Source organism: Cynocephalus volans, chromosome 12 (assembly GCF_027409185.1).
Source record: "Cynocephalus volans isolate mCynVol1 chromosome 12, mCynVol1.pri, whole genome shotgun sequence".
Taxonomy (NCBI): domain Eukaryota; kingdom Metazoa; phylum Chordata; class Mammalia; order Dermoptera; family Cynocephalidae; genus Cynocephalus; species Cynocephalus volans.
This window is the reverse complement of record NC_084471.1, coordinates 797,756-819,094: the sequence shown is the minus strand read 5'-3', so window position 1 is coordinate 819,094 and position 21,339 is coordinate 797,756. Positions and strand designations below refer to the sequence as shown.

Genomic DNA, 21,339 nt, shown 5'->3' with positions numbered 1-21,339 from the left:
ATCTCGGTGTGGTCATTCTGCCCTCCTGCCCTGAGGGACTGGAGGACACCTTTATTACGCACTCGTCCCACAGAGTGGCCCTCAGGCGTCCTGGTAGTAGTTGTTGAAGTTGATGCGTAACAGGAAGTCCTCCAGGTGGGGCTGGTAGCCGCGGTTCACCAGCTTGGTCACCACTGGGGGGGTCAGTGAGTAGCTCAGGCTTCTGCCCGCAGCTGCTCACCCCGCCCTGGTTCTGCCCCCTGCAGCCCCTCCTGGCCAGGGGTGGGGGCTCACCTTTGAAGAGGAAGTGGGAGTAGTACTTGAAGGTGTTGTAGGACTGCTGCATGAGGGCGAAATTGGGGTGCTCAGCACCCTGGGGGCCGCCAGTCGGGCCCCAGGCCTGGGAGATGAGCTGACTGCGGAACTTGAGCACGAGGCTGAAGATGCTGTGAATGATGTTCATGACGGGTGCCGCCTTCTCTGTCAGCAGACCCCTGTGGGGAGGGGGTGCTGCTGGGTGGGCTGTGCCTGACTATTGGCGTGTAGCCCCAGGAGCCCCGTGGCCTCACCTGAAGACGGCCTTGTGCAGGTACTCAGCATGGGCACGCTGGACCTCCTCGAGGTCACCCACTGCAGCCAGCCTGGCCCTGAACTCACACCAGGTGACGTGCAAGATCTGGTTTGCGATATAGCCCTGGATGACCTTCACGAAATGCTGCATCTCGTGCTTGAACAGCTGCAGCTGGCGGAACTGCACGGAGCTGGCTGTGTGGCTCACCAGGGCTGGCAAAGGGCAGAGGGTGAGCAGTGGCCTCGAACCACAGGGAGGGGCGGCTGGGGCCCAGACAGGCCTCACCTGTGCGCTTAAGGTGGAAACAGACATCCTTGAGTGTCCACATCATGAGCTTCAGCTGCAGCAGGAAGGAGAAGATGCCGCTGTACTTGCTTAGGCAGCTCTCGGTGATGACAATGTTGAGGGGCCAGTCAACCTGCTCAGGAAGCCCAGCTTAGCACGCAGTCCCCAGACACAACCCCCATGATGTGCCCAGGAAGAGGGCCGCTGCTGACCTTGTACCTGAGCTCCAGGCAGCTCAGCACATCCGGGGCGTTGGGGGCAAACACTTCAGGCAGGTACTTGAGGGCGAAGGAGAGGTTGGTAGCATGTGGGGCGTCCCCATGGAGGCTGTACTGCAGGGCCTTGCTCAGGACGGAGTTGAGGACCAGCGGGTTGAGCAGCTCCCCCGGCGTCTGCCCGGCTCCAAGCTGAGGCAGGAAGGGACAGGAGTCCCGAGTGCATGCCCAGCCACTTGGAGCTGCAGCTCCTCACTAGCCAGCACCCCACACCCCATGCCAGGCACTGTGGGGCACGCCCGGGTGGCGGCCTCCCCCTCCCCATGGGCCACTCCTCTGCAGCCAGCCCACCCCCAGCCCCACGTCCAAGGTCACCTTCTCAAAGAGCAGGTCGCTGAGGGACTGGGCAAATTCGCCATCCTCCATCAACAGGAAGTGCCGCAGTGCCTCCAAGTGTGCCTCAAGGTGCAGCTCCACAAAGAAGAAGTCGACTGCGGCCTTGTTCACCAAGGAGATGCTGTGGGTGGGAGGGGGGCGGGAGTCAGGGCAGCAGGCAGGCTGGGGGTGTGCCTGGGTGGGCTGGGGGCACTCACTGGGCAGCCAGTGGGGCCGTGATGGAGCGTTTCATGAGCACGGGCAGCGTCAGCAGCTCACTCAACTGCACTGCAGTCTCGTCCACGGCTGGCTGGACCTCAGGGTCCATGGGGAAGGCGAAAGCCCGGGGAAGCACCTGGTGCAGAAGGTGGGCAACGGGAGGCTCCGCTGCAGGGGATGAAATGGACTATCATTGGCACACAGGACGCACTGTCCCCGGGCTCCCACCTTACCCGCCACTGTGGCTGTTCCACTCACACATGGACTCGTAGCAGTCCGGGTACTGCTCCAGGCGGTACTGCCTTGCCAGGCTTGCCAGGTAGGCCTGCTCCCCACTCCAGCACCGTGCTTCCGCCTCCTGGCCAGGGCCTGTGCTGCACTGGGCACCTGCACTTTCCTGAGAAGAGGACAGTCTCAAAGACTTGGCCCCACAACTCAGCACATTGCTCCCCAGCTCCCCGCTTGTGTTGAGAAAGAAGGAAAATGGCACATGAGATCCCCATGTGGTGACCCAAGCTGTGTCCATCTGACCTGTGAGTTCGGAGGCCAACACGGAGAGAGGTCCTCAGTGTCCGCACTCCTCCCCGGGCCTGAGTGGGCACAAATGGACGGGAGGGACCGTCAGGGCCAGGGCCTGCTGAGGGGACACAGCAGGGGTGGCCAGGCTCAGGCAGCACCTCCTATGTCCCCCAGGACAGCAGCTTAGGCCCCAGTTGACAGACAAGAGCCCCAAGGGCAGCTTCACCCGCTGCCTCCTGCTCCCTGCCAGGCTCTGTGGGCCCCACAGCCCCACCTGGGACCACCTGCCCCGCTCTGACCTGGTTCCTTGGGGATGCTGTCTCCCAGAGTGTCCAGCCCAGTCACAGCAGAGGGCCAGGTCTGGAGGTTGTTCTCACTGTCTGAGCCTGGGGAGCAGGTGGAGGGAACCATTTCTGCAGGTGGCTGTGGCTCACGTTCCATGGCAGGGCTCTGAGCTCCCAGGCTAAGGCCTGACTGGGACATGAGGCGAGGGGGATTCCAGTGGGGCCTGAGTGTACTGGGCTCATCTTCCAATGAGAGCGCCCCCAGCATCATGTGGGACTGAGAGGTGTGTCCATGGGCATCCCACCGTGGCAGCAAGGGAGCCACGTCTGACACATCCTCCCCAACCCTGATGCTGGCATCTGACACGTGTCCATGGACGTTACACCGTGGCCGGGAGGCAGCCACGTCTGACATGTCCTCCCCAACCCTGATGCTGGCATCTGACGCATGTCCGTGGATGTTCCACCGTGGCCGGGAGGCAGCTACATCTGACACATTCTCCCCAACCCTGATGCTGGCATCTGACGCATGTCCGTGGATGTTCCACCGTGGCCGGGAGGCAGCTACATCTGACACATTCTCCCCAACCCTGATGCTGGCGTCGGACACGTGTCCATGGACGTTCCACCGTGGCCGGGAGGCAGCCACGTCTGACACGTTCTCCCCAACCCTGATGCTGGCGTCTGACACATGTCCATGGACGTTCCACCGTGGCCGAGAGGGAGCCACGTCTGACACATTCTCCCCAACCCTGATGCTGGCATCTGAAACGTGTCCGTGGACGTTCCACCGTGGCCAAGAGGGAGCCGTGCCAGAAGCATAGCCCCCTGTGGGAACACTACCCTCTGACACATGCTCAAGGAGCTGTTCCACAGGCTGGCTGCTTCCCTCCTCCTGAGTGACATGCCTGAGTGGGTGTGGGTGAGGCAGAGCTACCTGTGTGTCAGCGATACATGCATCCAGCTTCACATGAGTGTCACCCCACAGCCGCTGCCCCTCGCTGCCCTCTAAAGCCTGGAGAGGCCCTGGTGAAAGTAAGGCAGGCACTGCTGGCCTCAGGATGGTACTAAAATCGTACTCCTGCAGACTAGAGTCCTGTGTGCTGGCTGCAGCGGATGTCTCCCCAGGGGCCGAGGCGGGTAGGTCTGAGCTGATGGACTGCAGCGCCTCCTCCAGGAGAGGGGCCACACTGGTCTGCACAGGCTGCTCAGTCCCCGGGCTTCTAGGCAGGAAGTCTCCGATACTGAGGCCAGCAGAGAACAACCTAGCCCCCTGCACCTGCTGGGGCTCTGAGCTGCCAGCCCCTACTGGTAGGGACTCCAGGGGCTGTGGCATTGGCATGCTGGGCCTGCTTAGGTAATCCCAGGCAGCCAAGTGCTGCTCTGCGGGTCCAGAATCACAGCCTTGGCCTCCTTCATGGTGCTTGGGGCCCAGAGATATGACCTGAAATACAAGTGAACACAGTACCCAGTCTGGTCTCAAGTTTCCCTCCAGCCATCTAACCCTGTTCCCCAAGTTCAGCTCTGCAACTGTGACCGACGCTCATCAAATACTGAGGTCTAGGGGGACAAGGCCAGGCTCAGTACAACAAGCTCAGAGCCCCACACTAGGGCACCCTGGACCCTGCCTCGGCCCCTCACCTGGGAGTGCACACTCGGGAGGATGTCCAGCGGCTCCTGGGGCTTGTGAACCTTGGACATGTCTTTGAGCATCCCCTGAAATTCAAGCCAGCAGGTCGAAAGACAGCAGAGCTGCTGCCCAGCCCAGCACAGCCTCCACACAGCAGCCCTGCCCCGCCACACGGGGCGACAGCCCCTGCCACCCACAACTGCCGGACGCACTAAATGACAGGTATGTGCTGGGCTGGCTGGGAGCCAGGGTCCACAGCAAGTGCTATCTGCATCACGATCTGCATCTCTGAAACTCAGTGGCACAAAGAGGCAACACAGCCCCCGCTGCAAACTGAGAACTACCATCCCTCTCCCATAAAGCCCACAGGTCTGTGTACAATTTCAGGGTATACAGAGACATTCAAAGCCCAGGGCAAGAGCCACCATCTAAAACCGCTGCCACACCTCAATGCGTTTCTGATCTTCTAAGAGAAAACAAAGCCGTGCACTTTCCAGTCGGTGCCTCTGGATTCTCCACAGCGCCTTTTGCTCCCGACGAGCTGCCTCTGCAGACAACTTGCTGTAATGGTCAACCAGCGCCTGCCTGAAGCCACACCCAAAGGGGACACAATCACTCCACACTGTCCAATGGGCGACCCTCGGGCTGGAAGCATTCTCCACAGCAGAAGACCCCAGTAGGTGCCTTCCCCAGACCTCTGCCCTGCACCTCCCCATCAGCACCTACAGGGCCTAACAGGTGGGTCTTTCCGTGCGCTAGACTGGGAGTACCCGGCAGGTAGGTGCTCTACTGGGGCTTAGCAAACGTCTGCTGGCTGAGACCCTACATAGCCTGAAGTACGGGGATGAACAAGGAGCTGAGGCCCAGCCTCTCTGGGAATCAAGGCCTGGCTTTCTGGGCTACACAGTGGGCACCTTACCATGTCGCAGGGGCAAGCCCCAGAGAACTGAAGACTGATGCAAAAAGTACGTGTAAAACCAGCACAAACATTTCACTTGCTCAATTCAAAGTGTGCGTGGCCTATCACTCCCAGTGATTCTGAGCCTCTCACCAGCAGTGAACACACCTGGATTGGCCATCTCAAACTTGGCTGCCACAGGCCAGGAACATGGCCCCTATGCCTCATTTTCTCCATATGTAAACAGGAGAACATCTACTAACATGCATGCATGCACACACACACAGATGCACACACACACACAAATGCACACAAAGGCACATCCCTTGCTGGCTCTGCAAACAGTATGTAAGGTTGGGAGAACTGAGCAGGAAGTGGCCAGCCTCTGCCACCAAAGACTTTTGCTAAATGCTGAACAGCCCCTTCAAGGCTCCAGCTCTGCTCCCAGCTTATGGGACAAGTTGACAACACCGTGAGGGGACACTCAGACCCTGTGCTGGACAAATGCCCCATCTCCGTTCAGCCTACAGCAGGTTTAACACTAACCGGGAGCTATTTAAAATTGAGATAAATAAACAAAGAGGTCACCAGGGTGTGGACCTTGCCCAGATCCCAGTCCATGCAATCCAACCATAAGAAGACATTCCAGAACAGCCAAAGACGTCTGACTATGGAAAAATGGCCACAACCACTGAATTCAGGTGGGCTTTCTAGATTCAGTATACTAGTCTCTGTATGCCTGAAAGCTTCCAAAATAGAAAGGTAACTGTCGCTAAGATTAAGCCAGCGCTGTGCACAAGGCCCTGCTGAGCGCTGCGGGCTGGAGCACCGGCCGCCGCACCTCGCCTTCCTCTCCAGCTCCTCCTCTAGCGCCTTCAGCCTCTTCTCCCTGTCGCGGAGTTCGCGGGCGTAGCTGAAGTCGTCATCCAGATCCTCCTGTCTGGCCGCCAGGCGCCGCTGCACAACACACACTGCCATGTTCCTTTCACAAGGACCACACGGTCCTGAACCCTAAAGGGGCTGGGACCACCCACCTCCTGGTCCTTCACAAACTGCTCTTTCAGCCTCTGGAACTGCTCCCGCTTCCGAGCATCTAAGGCCATCTGTTCCGATATCTGCCGGTCTGCATGGACACAGTGAGAGGCACACAGTATCGAGGAGCCCCCTGCAGGGGCCCCCACAACTGCACAGGGAGGACTTGGGGCCATGCTTACCACTCAATGCACTCAGCACCCTGGACGCCGCTTCCCGGGCATGGACAATTAATTCTTGTTTTGCAATTTCCATCCGTAATTTCTAAAAACGATCAGTTAACAAAGCATCCTAATTCTCTGTCCTCTCACCTGGGATGGCCACCCAGAACACCCTGCACAGACTCAGGGTCGGCAGGTGTGGTGCACAACCCAAGCCCGCAAGGACCGCACCTGGCTGGGTGGCCAGACACTTCCAGGTCTGCACAGTGACAGGGCAGGCTCCAGGCAAGTGACTGGAGTTCATGTGCTCTCACAGACACACCTGGGGCCAAGGCCCCTAGGCTGTGTGTGCCCACCAGGGAGGGACCAACGGGTCAAGAGAGGGGCTTCCCGCTTGGCTCGAGTCTGCCCCTGCCCACCAGGCACCAAGCCGGGAAGGGCTTTCCTGGGAACAGCACTGACTCCACCACTGGTGCCCTCCCTGAGTACACAGAAGATTCACAGCCTCGGTCCCAGACACACCCACCCCTCCTGAGCAGGAGGGCACTTGCAGAGGCCACCCGAGTGCAGCAACTTTGAGCACTGCTGCCCTGAGGCTCCAGGACTGGGTCTGTCCATAGCCAGCAGCCTTCACCATCAGCCTCAGTGGAGCTGCCCACGTCAGCAGAGCATGGGGTGCGGGCTGGACCACCCAGACCCAAGAAAAGAGGACAGAGCCCCTGCATGGGCATCTGAATCTGCCTTGGCACATGGCCCAGCACTACGAGTGTCCCCACCCAGACACACCTCCAGGACAGAGGACACCAGAAGGGAGCCTCCCCATCTTGCATGTCCCACATCCAGCACCCTTCCCCCATTAGCCCAAGACCCCAGGAGGGAGGTGCAAAGAAAGCCCCTGAGGCCTGTAGTGCCCGCACCTTCTCCTCCTTGCTGATGGAACTGTGGCGGGCCACCCGCTCCATGCGCCCGACATACACAGCGCAGTCCTTCTCAATCTCCTTCAACTCCTCAAGGGAAAAGATCACCGAGATCCGAGGGACGGGGATGTCGGACCAGCAGAGGTAGTGCTGCCAGAGGGAGAGTGCGGTGAGCACAGGCAGAAGCCTGAGAGGGGACCCCGGAGGGAATCCCAGGGGGGCTGGGTGACACGAGGGCCCAGGCACAGTTCTGCTTCTGAGTGTTCAGCGATGCATGTGGACGATCAAATGCTTTTTTTCTCAGAAACGGTTCACTCCTAAACTGGGGCAGCAACACCCTCGGTGGCTTCCAGGAGGGAAACATAAGGGACAGGCCCAGCCGAGACAGACATCAGACTCCCACAGATGGCCTCTCAGATCCTCAATCCCCCATGCCTGGAGAAGTGATGCTACCAACAAGCCAGCACCTACCAGCGCTGCAGATGCCATCCTGGACGGTCCAGCCCCCACAGTACCCTCCCCTCCCCGTGCATACGCCCCCGCCCAGCTGTGCAGGTGGGACCCTGCTCACCCGGGGGCAGCAGAGCTTCAGCAGGTTGATGGTCTTCCCACAGACATACACGTCGTGGGCAATGTGCTTCAGGAACACAGGGACACAGTCTTCTACCTCTTTGGAAATGAGCACGTAGCCATGGGTCCAGTAAAACTTATCTAAACATGCAACAGGACACACAGTGGCCTGCACCCAGCGATGGCCCTGATCCCAGGCCCATAGGTGTGGAGGCCCCACCTGGTAACCAACTGCCACCTACCTCTGAAGCCAAGGTACTCCTGATTCACCTGGATCATGAACTCACCATAAACGTCTCTGAAGACCCCGCTGTACACCCAGTCGTGGATGAACCTGCCACAGGCAGAGGCCAGCAGTGAAGCGGGCATGGCCAGTGGTGGGAACAGAGCCTTGTGCCCAGCACAGCCACAGTGTGAGTCCACCCGTCCTGCCCTCTCTCTCGTGTGTGGCCCAACCCCTGCACTCAGCAGGCCTCTGATGAGGATACGCAAATGTCTGCTTGGTCTGAGTGTGGGCCCCCCACCCCTGTGTTTAGGTGCCCAGGCCTGCCCCACCGTGTGTAGGGCTCGCAGCTGGTCTTCAGCAAGGACAGCAGCACAGGGTAGTGCTCATTGCTGCAGTTACCCAGCGCCTCCTGGTAGAGGTAGGACAGCAGCTTCACTCCCTGCAGAAGGCACGGGGAGTGGTTCAGCACACCCAGCAGTCACACCAGATGAGCAGCCCTGCCCAGCTCAGCAGCAGCCCTGAAGGGGCCATGCCCAGCCATCCCACCCCTTCCCTGGAGCTGGCCAGGCCATCGCACTTTTCAGACAAAAACTCACAGTGGGGAATGAAGCCCTGGGCCCTCCTCCGCCAGTCCCCGGGAGCACAGCACCAACACCACAGAGCTCTGCCAGGTACCTAGACCCAGAGGCCAGTCAGACCAGGTGAACAAAATCTCCACATATTCTCATGCTCCCTGAAGTGGCTGACCCACCCAAGCTTTAAAAACCACTTGCAACCCAGCAACCCAGATCTGAACTTCCTTCCAGACCCCTGCCCAACCCTGTGCGCATGCTGTCCACCAGACACCAGTGACACACCCACCCCCGACATATGACTTACCTCCCCACCTCCTTCCCGGGCTCTGGCCAAGACTCAGAATCACCCCGAGTCACAGCCCCCATACCCCACACCTGCGTCTCTACCTGAGACCCCCTTCGGGCCCCCAGTGCCTCATCCAGGTCACCACCTGTTCTGGCCAGGATGACCGACTGCCAAGCCCCCTCTCAGGTGCCCTCGCCCTCTCCACCCCACCACAGTCTGTGCTCCACACGGTATCCATCAGAACCTGCCCCCCAGCACCCTCCCTCCCCACTGCAGCGGGTCCCCTTGGGGCCTCCACGCTGGCTGCTCCTCTTCCTGGAAGGTCTCCCGCAGGCAGCTGCTGCCCCGCACTCTCCCTTCTCTGGTTGGTACCTGCCAACATTTGGCCTGGTTGTTTACTGACTGGCTCGAAAGTGCCAGAGGCCACATCCACAGGGATGCTGTGTAGGCAGGAGCCCCAGGCCTGGACAGGAACGGCGTGTGGCAACACCAGCACCTGCTGAGCTGGGCCAGGCAGGAGCCGTCCAGTCACCTCTTGGGGGCTGCTCTCATGGGCCCTCCTTCCCAGGAAGCAGAGCTGGCCCTCTACCCAGCAGGCCCCACGCCCACTCCCCTGAAGCACCCCAACTCGGCCACCACACTGAGGCTTACCTGAGCTGCCGCCCAAGCTTCTTGAAAAGAAAGCCAATGGAGAGGAGGCTCAGCGTGGGTGGAGTGGAGAGAACGCAGGCACGGTAATACTGCAGGTACCTCCTCAGGCCGCTGGTGAAGGCCTGTGGGTGGGGGACACGGTCAAGAGCTCAGGACTGGAAGGCACACTGGTGCTGGGGAAAAGGACTTTGCCAACCTCGGGCTCCATTTTCTAAGCAACAGGCATTTGTAGCTTAAGCCCGGCCATCCTCTACCCAGCCAGAAGCGAGGACCCTTCACAGGAAGCCACAGGCCCACCACAAGCCCAAGCTTGCAGCCGAGATCAGCTGCACCAGAGAAACTGGCATCTGGGGTCCTGGGGGGCAGCAGGCTGGGTACAGAGATGCTAACCCTGAGGGTTTCTTGCTGCTCGGACCACAGCAGACTTGTGGGCTACACCGCAGCAGCCTGGCCCCACAGGTCATGCCAAGAAAGGAACATGCAACAAACCTTAGTCCACCAGCCCTAGGGACCATCTGCCCTGACCTGTCCCACACATGCCAACAACCAAGAACCACAGTTCCACCTTCCTCAGTTTCCCCTCTGCCTGCCCCGGCACCCACTCTGATCTGTGCTCCACCATCTCCAGCCTTCGGGTCCCCCTCAGGGCCTCCTCGCTGGCTGCTCCTCTACCTCGAAGGTATCCTCCACACAGCACCCACTTCCCAGCCTACACTAAGACTTAAACCTCGTCATATCACCCCTGCCCCAACAACCCGGCCATGGCACCGATGCTCAAAGGACCCCACACAGCCCAGCTCCTTCCAAGGCCCAGGGCCCTCTGCCCAACTCCCTGATGCACTCCTCTCAGTCCGCCCAAAGCACGCAGATGGTCTGCAGGCCTGTCCTCTCCCACTCAGACCACACCTGCCATCCTGTGGGATCCCACCCAGCCACCTGCACGTCTCTCGAGGAACACTGATTCCCAGAGCCAGACTTGGCTCGGAGCCCAGGAACTTCGACTCACCTCTGCCTCTACCGGCCTCGCTCTCCCCACCACCTGGCCCTGCCCTTGGCCACACCTGCCTCCCACTATCCCGTGGCCCAAACACATCTGTCCCAGGTTTCCAGTGGAACGATGGGTGAGGTAAAACAATCAATGGTCACCCTATCCCTGAAGAGTCATTGCTGGGTTTTAGATGCTGCCAAGGAAACAACTCGGACTCAGTGGTCGTGGAGTAGGACCTCTGAGAGTCTTTTTTCCAGACTGTGTGCATAGTTCTCGTGAAGGTCCACCATGACCGTGAGGCCATGGGCCATACCTGGAACACGAGGCCCTTGCTGTAGGAGGACTCCAGGACAGGCTGCAGAGAGAAGTGACTCAGGCGCATGTAGCAGGTCCCATATTCGGCCACCTCAGAAAGGAGGCTGCTGATGCTCTCAGGAGACGCGCCTGACACGTGGACACCCCGCTTCACCACAAAAGCCTGAGCTGGCTGGACAGGGCAGAGGAGAGGGGTCACAGAGGCCAGGCACCAAACCCCCATGTGGTGCCGTCTCCTTCCCCCATGCACCCAACCAGAGTGCACCCAAGACCAGGCACACGAACAGGAAGTCCCAGAAACAAAAAAAGCAAATGCCCAACAGCACACCTCAAACTATCCCACCCCTAGTGATGAAAACACACAAACCGGAACAACGTACAATTTTTCACTGACAGCACTGAAAAATACATGTTTAACATGCCAACTGCGGAAAAGGGTAAAGAAAAAGGGGCACCTTCCACACAACACACACAGCCTTCTTGGGGGCAGAAACCTTAAAAACGTGTTGCCATCAGATCTATCATTTGATTCCTAGGGATGGGCCAAATAATGGAAGATGTGCACAGTACTTGTCACAGCATGTTCCCGCAACAGTGTTTATAACTGCAGAGAAAGGAAACAACCCGAGGGCTCATTACAGCCAAAACCGGGATGTGCAAAAGCCGTGCTAAGAGGCAGAGCCGGAGCTGTAAATGCCCACGCTGGAAGAGAAGAGCTCAAATCAATAACTGCACCACACACCTGAGTATAAAAAGATGAGCGTTAAACCCAAAACCATCGGAAGGAAAGAAACAATAAAGACTAGAACAGAGATAAAAGAGAGATCAGGAAAAGAGAGAATCAACTAAACCAGAAGCTGTTTCTTCGAAAAGATCAAAATTGACAAATCTAGCTAGAATGATTAAGAAAAAAGAAAACCATGAAAAAAGAGAAGATTCAAATTACTATAATCAGAAATGAAAGTAGGGACATCACTACCAATTTTATAGAAATAAAAAATATTATAAGAAAATATCAGGAACAACTGTATGCCCACAAATTAGATGACCTAGTCGAAATGAACAAATGCCTACAAACATTTAAAGTAGCAAAACTAACTCAAGAATAGAAAAATCTAAATAAACCTATAACAAGTAAGGAGATGGAACCGGTAAACAAAACCTCCCAACAGGTTAAGATAGTAAATTTTATGTTATGTATATTTTACCACAGTTTAAGAAAAAATAACAACAAAATCTCCCAGCAAAGAAAAGGCCAGAAGACCAGATGGCTTCACTGAACATTTGAAGAATTAAATGTCCCTATACCAGCCAGCCACAAAAAACAAAAACAAAAACAAAAACTGAATGTTTGGTGAATTCTACAAAACATTTAAAGAACTAACATCTATACCTCCAAAACTACAGGCCAATAACCTTATGAATACAGATGTAAAACTTCAATAAAATACTAACAAACCAAATTCAGCAGAATATTAAAAAGATCATACACCATTATGTATCCTTATCATTTTATGTAGCCTCAGCATCAATTCTGAATACAGGTTTAACTTTTCAGAAGCAGGGCTCAGTCACCTCCTCCCAGTTCCTTAATGTGATCAATCCAGACACCTGCCTTACACCACTGCCTCCTGGTGACCACCTCCCCATGGGACAGCCTGGCTCCACTAACCCCCACACCCCACATGGACTGTGCAGATACACCACAGTGACCATCTCTCAGTAACAGCACAGCCTCACAGACTCGTGCCTGCCTGCTCTAAACCCACCAGTTAGAACTCCCCATGGGAAACCTGTTTGGATAATGCCCTGGACACCAATAAAGGTGTCCATTGTCCCCCCTCTCTCCCTCTCCATGTGCTCCCTGACCTCTGTGTGTGACAAAATTTTTATTTCCATTTTGTGTCTCTCCTAATCATTGAAGGGGTGCTAAATTAAAACACATCTTAAAGATCTTAAATTAAAACACACAACCAAGTGGGTTTTATTCCAGGAATAAAAGGGTGGCTCAACATTTAAAAAAAAAAAAAAAAATCAATAAATGTAATACACCATCTTAACAGAATAAAAGAAAAAAAAACCCATGGTCATCTCAATTGATGCAGAAAAAGCATTTAACAAAATCCAACATGGTTTTCCTAAGAAAACTCAAAATAAACTAGGAATATAAGGAATTTCCACAACATGATAAAGGACATATGTGAAAGACCCACAAAGAATATTATACTCATTGGTGAATTACTAAAAGCACTTCCTTTAAGATCAGAAACAAGACAAGGGGCCGGCCCATGGCTCACTCGGGAGAGTGCGGTGCTAATAACACCAAGGCCCCGGGTTCGGATCCCATATACGGATGGCCGGTTCGCTCACTGGGTGAGCGTGGTGCTGACCACACCAAGTCAAGGGTTAAGATCCCCTTACCGGTCATCTTTAAAAAAAAAAAAAGAAACAAGACAAGAATGCCCACTTTTGCCACTTCTGTTCAATATAGTACTGGAAATCCTAGCCAGAGCTATAAGAGAAAAAGAAATAAAAGGTATGTAAATTGCAAAGGAAGAAGTAAAATCACCTGTCTGCAGATGACATGGTCTTATACACAGAAAACTCTAAAGAATCCATTACAAATTTTTCAGGACAAATAAATTCAGCAGAGCTGCAGGCTACAAAATCAATACATGAAAAGTCTGCTACATTTCTGTACACTAGCAATGAAAAATCTAAAAGTAGGAAAACAATTCCATTTACAATAGCAATAAAAGAATAAAAAAACACTGTTGACCCTTGAACATGCGGGTTTGAAATGTGCAGGTCCATTTATACGCATGTATTTTCCAACTGTGGATCAAAAATACAATCTCTGCAAGATGCAGGCCTGGATTTACATAGGGCCGACTTTTCATATACACAGATTCCTCAGAATCAACTGCAGGACCTGAGTATTCATGGATTTTTGTGTACATGGGGCTGGGGGAGGGGGTCAGAGGGAGGGTGTCCTAGAACCAATTCCCCAAGGATACCAAGGATGACTATTCTTAGGAATAAATTTAACAAAGGACATGAAAAACTTGTACATTGGAAACTACAAAACATTGCTGAAAGAAATTGATGATCTAAATAAATAGATTTCCCATGTTCGTGGACTGGAAGACTTACTATTGGAAAGATAACAATGATACTCAAAGCGATCTAAAAATTCAATGCAATCTTTATCAAAATCCCGATGACATATTTTTGCAGAAACAGAAAAACCTATCCTAAAATTCATATGGAATCTCAAAATAGCCACAACAATGTTGAAAAAGAACTAAGTTGGAGCATTCACACTTCCCCAGTTCAAAACTTACTACAAAGCTACTGTCATCAAAACATTCTGGTACTGCTGTAAGGACAGACATGTAGAGCAATGGAACAAAATAAAGAGTCTAGAAATAAATCCTCACATATATGGTCAACTGATTTTCAACAAAGGTGCTAAGACCATTCAATGGAAAAGGGTAGTGCTTTCAAAAAATGGTGCTGGGAAAACTGGATGTCCACATGGAAAAGAATGAAGCTGGACACTTACTTTACATCATATGCAAAAATTAAACCAAAACGAATCAAATACCTAAACTTAAAAGCTAAAACTATAAAACAGACGAAATGTAACAGCAAATCTTTTACGACCTTGAATTTGGCAATGATTTCGTGGATATGACACCGAAGGTACAGGAAACAAAAGAAAAACAGACAAATTGGACTACATGAAAAAAATGTATACATCAAAAGACACTATCAGAGTAAATAGGCAACTCACAGAATGGGAGAAAATATTTGCAAATCATATATCTGACAGGGGATTAAGATCCAGAATACATAGAGAACTCTTAAAACTCATTAACAACAAAAAATCCAATTCGAAAATGGGCAAAGAAAAAAAAATGGGCATAGGACTTGAATAGACACGTCTCCAAAGAAGATATACAAATGGCCAAAAAACACATAAAAATATGCTCAACATCAGTAATCATTAGAGAAATGCAAATCAAAACAACAACCAGACATTTCACACCCATTAGGATGGCTATAATTTAAAAAATAAAGTGTTGGCAAAGATGTGGAGAAATGGGAACCCTCAAACATTGCTGGAAGGCATGTTAAATGGTGCAGCCACTGTGGAAAACAGTTTTGTGGTCCTTCAAAAAGTTATATAGAATTACCATATGACTCAGCAATTCCACTTCTGGGTACATACTGAAAATAATTGAAAACAGGGACTCAGATATTTCATGGCAGTATTATTCACAATAGCCAAAAGGTAGAAGCAACCCAAGTGTCCACTGACAGAGAATTAATGAACAAAATATGATCTACACAATGGAATATTACACAGCATTAAAAGGAAGGAAATTCTGATACACGCTACATACACATGGATGAACCTTGAAAACATGTTGAGAGAAATAATCTAGACACAAAAGGACAAATAATGTATGATTCCTTTTGTTTGAGGGATCTAGAATAGGAGAATTCATAGAGACAGAAAGTTAAATAGAGGTTACAGGGGCTGCGGAGGGGGGGATGGGGAGTTATTGTTTAATGGGTACAGAGTTTCAGTTTTACAAAATGAAAAGAGTTTTGGAGATAGATGGTGGTGGCACATTATAAATGTATTTAATACCAATAAACTATACATTTAAATATGGTTAAGATAGCAAATTTTATATTACACGTATTTTACTACAACAAAAAAGAGGGAGGGGGTTCATTCCATACAGAAGGGAGGAGGCTATTCCCACAACAGAACACCACGAAGCCATGAAAACAGTGTTCTAGAACAGGCGCCCTAAGCACTGGCATTGCCTGAGTGAGCATGTTTCTGGACCAACCTCAGGATGTGTTTCCAGTACACCCTCAAGTCTGAGAACAGCCACCATAAAAGAATGCTTAAGATACAGAGAGATACTCTTACACGAAAGAAAAAAGCTGCAGAGCAGAACTTCACTTTTCTAAATACATCCCTTCACTTCATGAGCACCCAGCAAGAGGGCTGGGTAAACTGCAGCTCCTGCCCAGAACCAGTGAGCCCCACCCACTGGCCAGGAGATGTCCCTGCTTAAGCGGCAGAGTCACCCTATCATGCAATGTCTCTGGCAAGGCAGATGCTCCTAGAGGCCAAGCCCGTGCTCCTCCAAGCACAGGGAAGGATCAGAAGGCACCCGGACACTTCTCCAGGATGGGAGTGGAAACGAGGGCAGCTACACTTTCTACTGTTTTTCTGAGAGCAATGAACATCTTTCTTTTGTTCAGTTTTTAAAAGGACATCAATAAACTGACACTTAGGGCCGGCCCGTGGCTCACTCAGGAGAGTGTGGTGCTGATAACACCGAGGCCACATGTTCGGATCCCTATATAGGGATGGCTGGTTAGCTCACTTGGGAGAGCGTGGTGCTGACAACACCAAATCAAAGGCTAAGATCCCCTTACTAGTCATCTTTAAAAAAATAAAAAAACAAATAAACTGACACTTTTTAGAACTAAAATGGGATGACTATGGCTGTAATCATCTGCAGCCTGCAGAGCCAGCCCTCCCTGCCGCTCACTGCACTGGGCGTCATTCTGCCTTGCAATGTGCTCCAAGAGAGCCTGGCAGATGGTGGCAGTCAACAGGCTGGTCCGCAAGGGAGCACTCCTCACCTGGCAGAGAGAGAATGTAGCAGACACGACCCCAATCAGCACATTCAGCGCGTCCTTCACCAGCTCACACTCCTTCACCAGCACGGGCTGTGGGGCCTGCAAGAGGCCCCCGCTGAGCACCTGCAGCTCCCCTTGGCAGAGCCTGCAGAACCTGTCGAAGGCGTCCCTTCCTGCCTCGGTGAGGTAGGGTTCCTCTCTGTGGCCAGGGGGACTGTGAGGGAGACAGACAGAGGCAGTGAGCAGACAAGCACAGGTGTGCTTTCTCCCAGGAGTGGGTATGAACATGAGCAGACAGCAAGTCAAAGCCATGAACATCTAAAAACACAGCAAGGTGTGAACTGGCCCGCCACCCAGCCTTTTGGTCAGCACTGGCCAGGCTCCACACTAGCTGCAGTCAGTCCATCAGGACAGCTCTGTGCAGAAACATGCCCAGAACACCTGCCTGGGGTCGAGGGAGCGACAGAGAGCACTCAACTCTGTCCTCAAGATGAGACATAGTCTCACATTAAAAACAAACATAAGGCTTGAATACCATGTTCACAGCAGCATTATTCACAACAGCTAAAAGGCAGAAGCAACCCAAGTATCCAACCAAGGATGAACGGATCAACAGACGTGGTGCATCCACACAACGTCATTTTATTCAGACTTAAAAACGAAGGAAATTCCGACAAACTCTGAAAGGGACCTTAGCCAGAGAACAGCCATCTTTGGGGTAACTAAGACCAAACAGAAAATTTCAGTTAACTCGGGAACCGATAATCACCAATTCCTTAAGGCTAGCAGAGAAATTGAGAAATTGACCACATGTCTAAAACTACCCAGGGATGAAATCATGTCCCAAAAGGACCCTTCTAAAACCATATTTCTGGGCCAGCCTGTGGCTCACTCGGGAGAGTGTGGTGCTGATAACACCAAGGCCATGGGTTCGGATCCCTATATAGGGATGGCTGGTTGGCTCACTGGGTGAGCGTGGTGCTGATAACACCAAGTCAAGGGTTAAGATCCCCTTACCGGTCATCTTTTTAGAAAAAAAAAAAAGCGTATTTCTGTTACACCATCTTATGTTGAATTACTTTAGATGTTGTGCACCTACAATTAAGAATTGAAACTAAGTTTTCTTGTTTTGCTTACTTCCCTAATCAACTGTAAACAGAGGAAATCCAAGAGAGGGGCAAAGCACCCTAGCTGATTATTAATTCATCTTCTTACTTAAAGGAGAATTGCATCCACATTAGTTAGAGGTATGAGTCAGGTATTTTTATGTTCCAGTGATGCTCAACTGAGGTTATTGTCTTTGAGCTCTACCTAGGAGATAAGGACTCCAACCCTGAAATAACTTCAAAGGCTTGAAGCTGAACAGTCCACCAACTGCAGACTCCATGATGCCAAAGCACCCAGTCCATCACAGGACCCTGGCATCTGACACAGACCCTTTGTTGATCCTATGACCAGCCACCCCCTTTGCCAGCAGGACAAAACTCTTACCTCACCTTCCCACCTCTTCCCCTTTATAAACCCCAGAACAGGCATCAGAAGGAGGGATGATTTTAGCCTAGTCATCCCCCAGATGCTGGTTATTTGAATAAACCTTCCAATTCTTGCACCAACTTGGTGCAAACTTGGCAAGCAGAGCTTGTTGCAGGTTACAACACTTCACCATGGATGAACCTTGGGGACATTATACTGAGTAAAATAAGCCAGTCACCAAAGGATAAACACTGTATGATTCCAACTGTATCAGGTCCCTACAGTAGTAAAGATTCTAGAGACACATAGAATGGTGGTTGCCAGGGCCTGGGGGCAGGAGTGTGGAGCTCTTCTCTGAGGAGCTCTTCTCTGGGGAAGGCAGAGTTTCAGCTTCCAAGATGAAAAGGCCTGCAGGTTTGTTGCACAACAGCGTGAATGAACTCAGCACTACAGAACTTTATACCTAAAAAGGTTCAGATTTTAAATTCTATTACACATGTTTAACCACGGCCCCCTCAGACCCTCCCCCCCAAGAAGCATAAGGGATGGACACAGCAAAAATTCAACCATTTTTAGAACAAAACACGCGAGGTGGGGCTGGGGAAGAGTGGCTCTGGCGACATACAAGCTTCAGGGAATCTGCCTCCCGAGGGTGCTCCGCTTGGGGTTTACAAAGCGATGCACGCCAGCACTATCCGCACCCTCTGCCCACCACCACACATGGGCGACATCTTGGAAAGAGCCGGCTCTGGACTCATACCAGGGAACCACTGTGAGGCACTGCAGGCGAAGCAACGACAAGCTCTTATTTCTGTCCCTAGAACATTTGGGAAATGCGTGTCCTCTATTCCTGTTCTGGGAGTTTTCGAGAGATACCAGCACATTAAAGACCCTGAGAGGTCCTTAGTGCAGAGGCCTCCGAACCCACATGAGCCCAGGGAGTGAGTGGCCACTCTGTCTGGGCAAGCTACTAACACCAGTCAGGAAAGGGCTGCTATGACCAGAACTTCTCACCAGCCAGAAAGCGCCACTCCCAACTCTTCTAAAAGTGCAAACGACTCCTTCATCATTACCTTGTGCCCAAGCAGCATTTCCTCCTGGCACTGATCACACAGCCTGCCAGGATGCCCTCACACACCTCTACCTAGAAACCCAGGAAGTAAGGACGTTGTAACTTAGCTGCCCACTGACTGATCCAACTGGAAAGTGTGATTTGCAGAGATTACTGGCACAGTGGGGACCTCCTTAAGGCTTGGAAATCTTTTCCCCTCTGCATCTCTCTTAACTCCCAGGACTCAGACAATTTTGTACACTAGTTTGACTGAAAATTACAGGTTCCTAATCCCATCACAGCTGCTTCTAGAAACACCGAGTAGGTATGTCCACCGCATGCCCAAGACCATGCCCAGGGAGGGGGTGGGCAGTGCATTTAAAAGCAAAGAAAGGCTCACACACCATCCAACTCGCTCCCAGCACCTCCGCTTGCTGGGCTCATAGGTGAGTGCGGCTTCCCACAGGTCCAGGTCCGGGGTCATGCTTGGTTCAGACTGGGAATCGGGAGTCAAATTGGATGCTGACTGAAATCCTTCATCTTCCCACTGATCCACACTCTGTGGGACCTAAAGACCACGGGAAAGAGTGAGCCCCACCTGTTCCTTTGTGTCTACATTTCATCCCAGTGTGATCAGAATGCCAGGAACTTTATCCACATACTCTCATTTACTCACTAGAGGGAAAGACCCAGCAGAATGTTTCTTCTACTTTCCTCAGGCACATAAATACTAGAACACAACGTTACCTCCCCCCCGCAGTGCATCATTTAAGGAATTAAACAAAATAATTCACTCAGGTTATCAAAATTATATTTCACATAACAAGCAAACCTCAACATAACCGACATTAAAACTTTTCATAAAACACCTCTGACCTAGAAATTCCATTTTGGAGAGCCAACATTAAAAACAAACAAACAAACAAAAAACTCCATACTAGACACAAAAAAATTTACATACACCAAGATGTTTGCTGTAGCATTATTATCATTATCATTATTATTTTTTTTTTGGTGGCTGGCTGGTACAGGGATCAAACCCTGGACCTTAGTGTCACTAGTGACAAGCTCTAATCAACTGAGCTAACCAGCCAGCCCCTAATTTAAATTTAAATAGCAGCTCTAGAGAGCAGAAAAAAGTGACTTAATATGCTCCGTTAGGTAAAAGATGAAAAGCAGCATATGGCTTTGGCCTGCAGGTGGGCAGTGGCATCCCTGTTCCGAGAGTGGGTGCCAGGAAGCCCACTCCAGCAACCCACCTCACGGCTGCTCAGCCACCAGGTGACCTGGACTCCAGCTGTCCTACCTTTTACCAGATAAAAGGAAAGTCAAAAAATTATCTTCCAAACACCTAGAAAGATGAAAGCAGGTAGGCAAACACTCTACCTTAATGACCAGTCCAGAGAGGTCTGCGCTGTCTGGCACTGGGGGCAGGTCCAGTCGGACATCCATGTCATAAGTGCGGCTGTGCACAAGGGCACCAAAGAGCGAGACCCGGGTGTCCCTCTCAAACCTGTCACCACAGGAGTCACCAAATGAGAAGAACCCGACGGTGGGCAGGCCTGTGCCTGGGGCAGCCTCCATCACCTGAAGCGCTTCCTGGATCATGTTGTGACACAAACACTCTTCTCTGGAGATCAGAGACCGAACGTCCATCTCAAACACGCTCAGGTCACAGCAGTCATAGCCGCTGTGCGGAACGTTCCTCCCCACGTGCTTGTTGTTAAGGAAGTAGTCCCGTTTTCGCGGCATGACTAAAGGCAGACCACTCCCCGCCAGGTGAACCAGGAGATCCAAAACTGACCCCACCTCCGCCAGCGGACAGCACGGGGCTGCCTCGAGCTCCTCCACAAGCTCCTCCAGACGGTCGGCCTGGGGGCCCAGGCCGCCCACTCTCAAGTCGAAGGACAGCATGAGGATCTTGTTCCTCACTGGGACTCGTGGCAGGGAGGTCTGCCGCAGGTGAGCCTCATCTTGAAAGAGGTTTGTGAAGAGCGCGTTGTAGGCCGCCCTCTTGAGGCTCCGCTTGGCCCTCCTCCGGTTCACGCTGCGCTGGCCCAGGTGGGTCCTGGCGGCCGGCAGGAGGGCCTCGCACAGGTCGTCGAACAGCTGGGTGATGCTGGCCATGTCCACGCCCTCTACGCCCTCTTCGCGCCGGGCCCCAGCGCGGGAACGCCTCGGCCGGCTTCCCTCCGCGCTCTGAAGGACAGGCCCGGCCGAGGCCTCCGTAACCTCAACCCCGGGGCTCGGAGCTCGTGTATTTCTTACAAGAACGTCTGCGGTTGGGAGAGGGTGCCGCCCGGGCCTCGCGGGCTGGGCAGGGCTGGGCAGGGTCCCCGGGGCTCAGCCCGCACAGGCGCGCACTCGCCAGGGCTCACGGTGGGGAGCGCCCGCGGGGACCGCTGAGCAGGCAGGCGCGCCGGAACTACGTCACCGGGGACGCCGG

General features: G+C 52.7%; 1 protein-coding gene across 6 annotated transcripts; it reads right to left on the bottom strand.

Moving 5' to 3' along the window:
* Window positions 1-3: 3 nt before the first annotated feature.
* On the bottom strand, window positions 4-21,300 carry TUBGCP6 (tubulin gamma complex component 6). Of its 6 annotated transcripts, none has more exons than XM_063076154.1 (25): window positions 20,280-21,300; window positions 19,298-19,461; window positions 16,373-16,583; window positions 10,695-10,868; window positions 9,394-9,515; window positions 8,478-8,556; window positions 8,211-8,320; window positions 7,898-7,989; window positions 7,657-7,796; window positions 7,086-7,235; window positions 6,190-6,271; window positions 6,010-6,098; window positions 5,817-5,932; window positions 4,524-4,662; window positions 4,089-4,163; window positions 2,463-3,891; window positions 2,176-2,234; window positions 1,903-2,041; window positions 1,644-1,812; window positions 1,426-1,567; window positions 1,048-1,242; window positions 836-968; window positions 549-762; window positions 274-473; window positions 4-173 (listed from the first exon to the last, which is right to left on the bottom strand). In XM_063076154.1, the coding sequence occupies exons 1-25, from the start codon at window positions 21,018-21,020 to the stop codon at window positions 82-84; spliced, it is 5,256 nt and encodes a 1,751-aa protein (XP_062932224.1). In that variant the 5' UTR covers window positions 21,021-21,300; the 3' UTR covers window positions 4-81. The 6 variants fall into 6 exon arrangements, 5 of the variants coding, with proteins under 5 accessions (XP_062932224.1, XP_062932225.1, XP_062932227.1 ...); XM_063076155.1 differs by having other exon boundaries at window positions 1,710-1,812; XM_063076157.1 differs by lacking the exon at window positions 10,695-10,868.
* Between the last annotated feature and the right edge of the window lie 39 nt (window positions 21,301-21,339).

Coding starts and splice junctions, on each gene's coding strand:
- TUBGCP6 (XM_063076154.1), bottom strand. CDS start 21,020: ATGGCCAGCATCACCCAGCTGTTCGACGACCTGTGCGAGGCCCTCCTG. Junction 10,869..16,372: donor CTACATTCTCTCTCTGCCAG/GTGAGGAGTGCT, acceptor TGCCCTGTCCAG/CCAGCTCAGGCTTTTGTGGT. Junction 174..273: donor CTCCCACTTCCTCTTCAAAG/GTGAGCCCCCAC, acceptor TGACCCCCCCAG/TGGTGACCAAGCTGGTGAAC.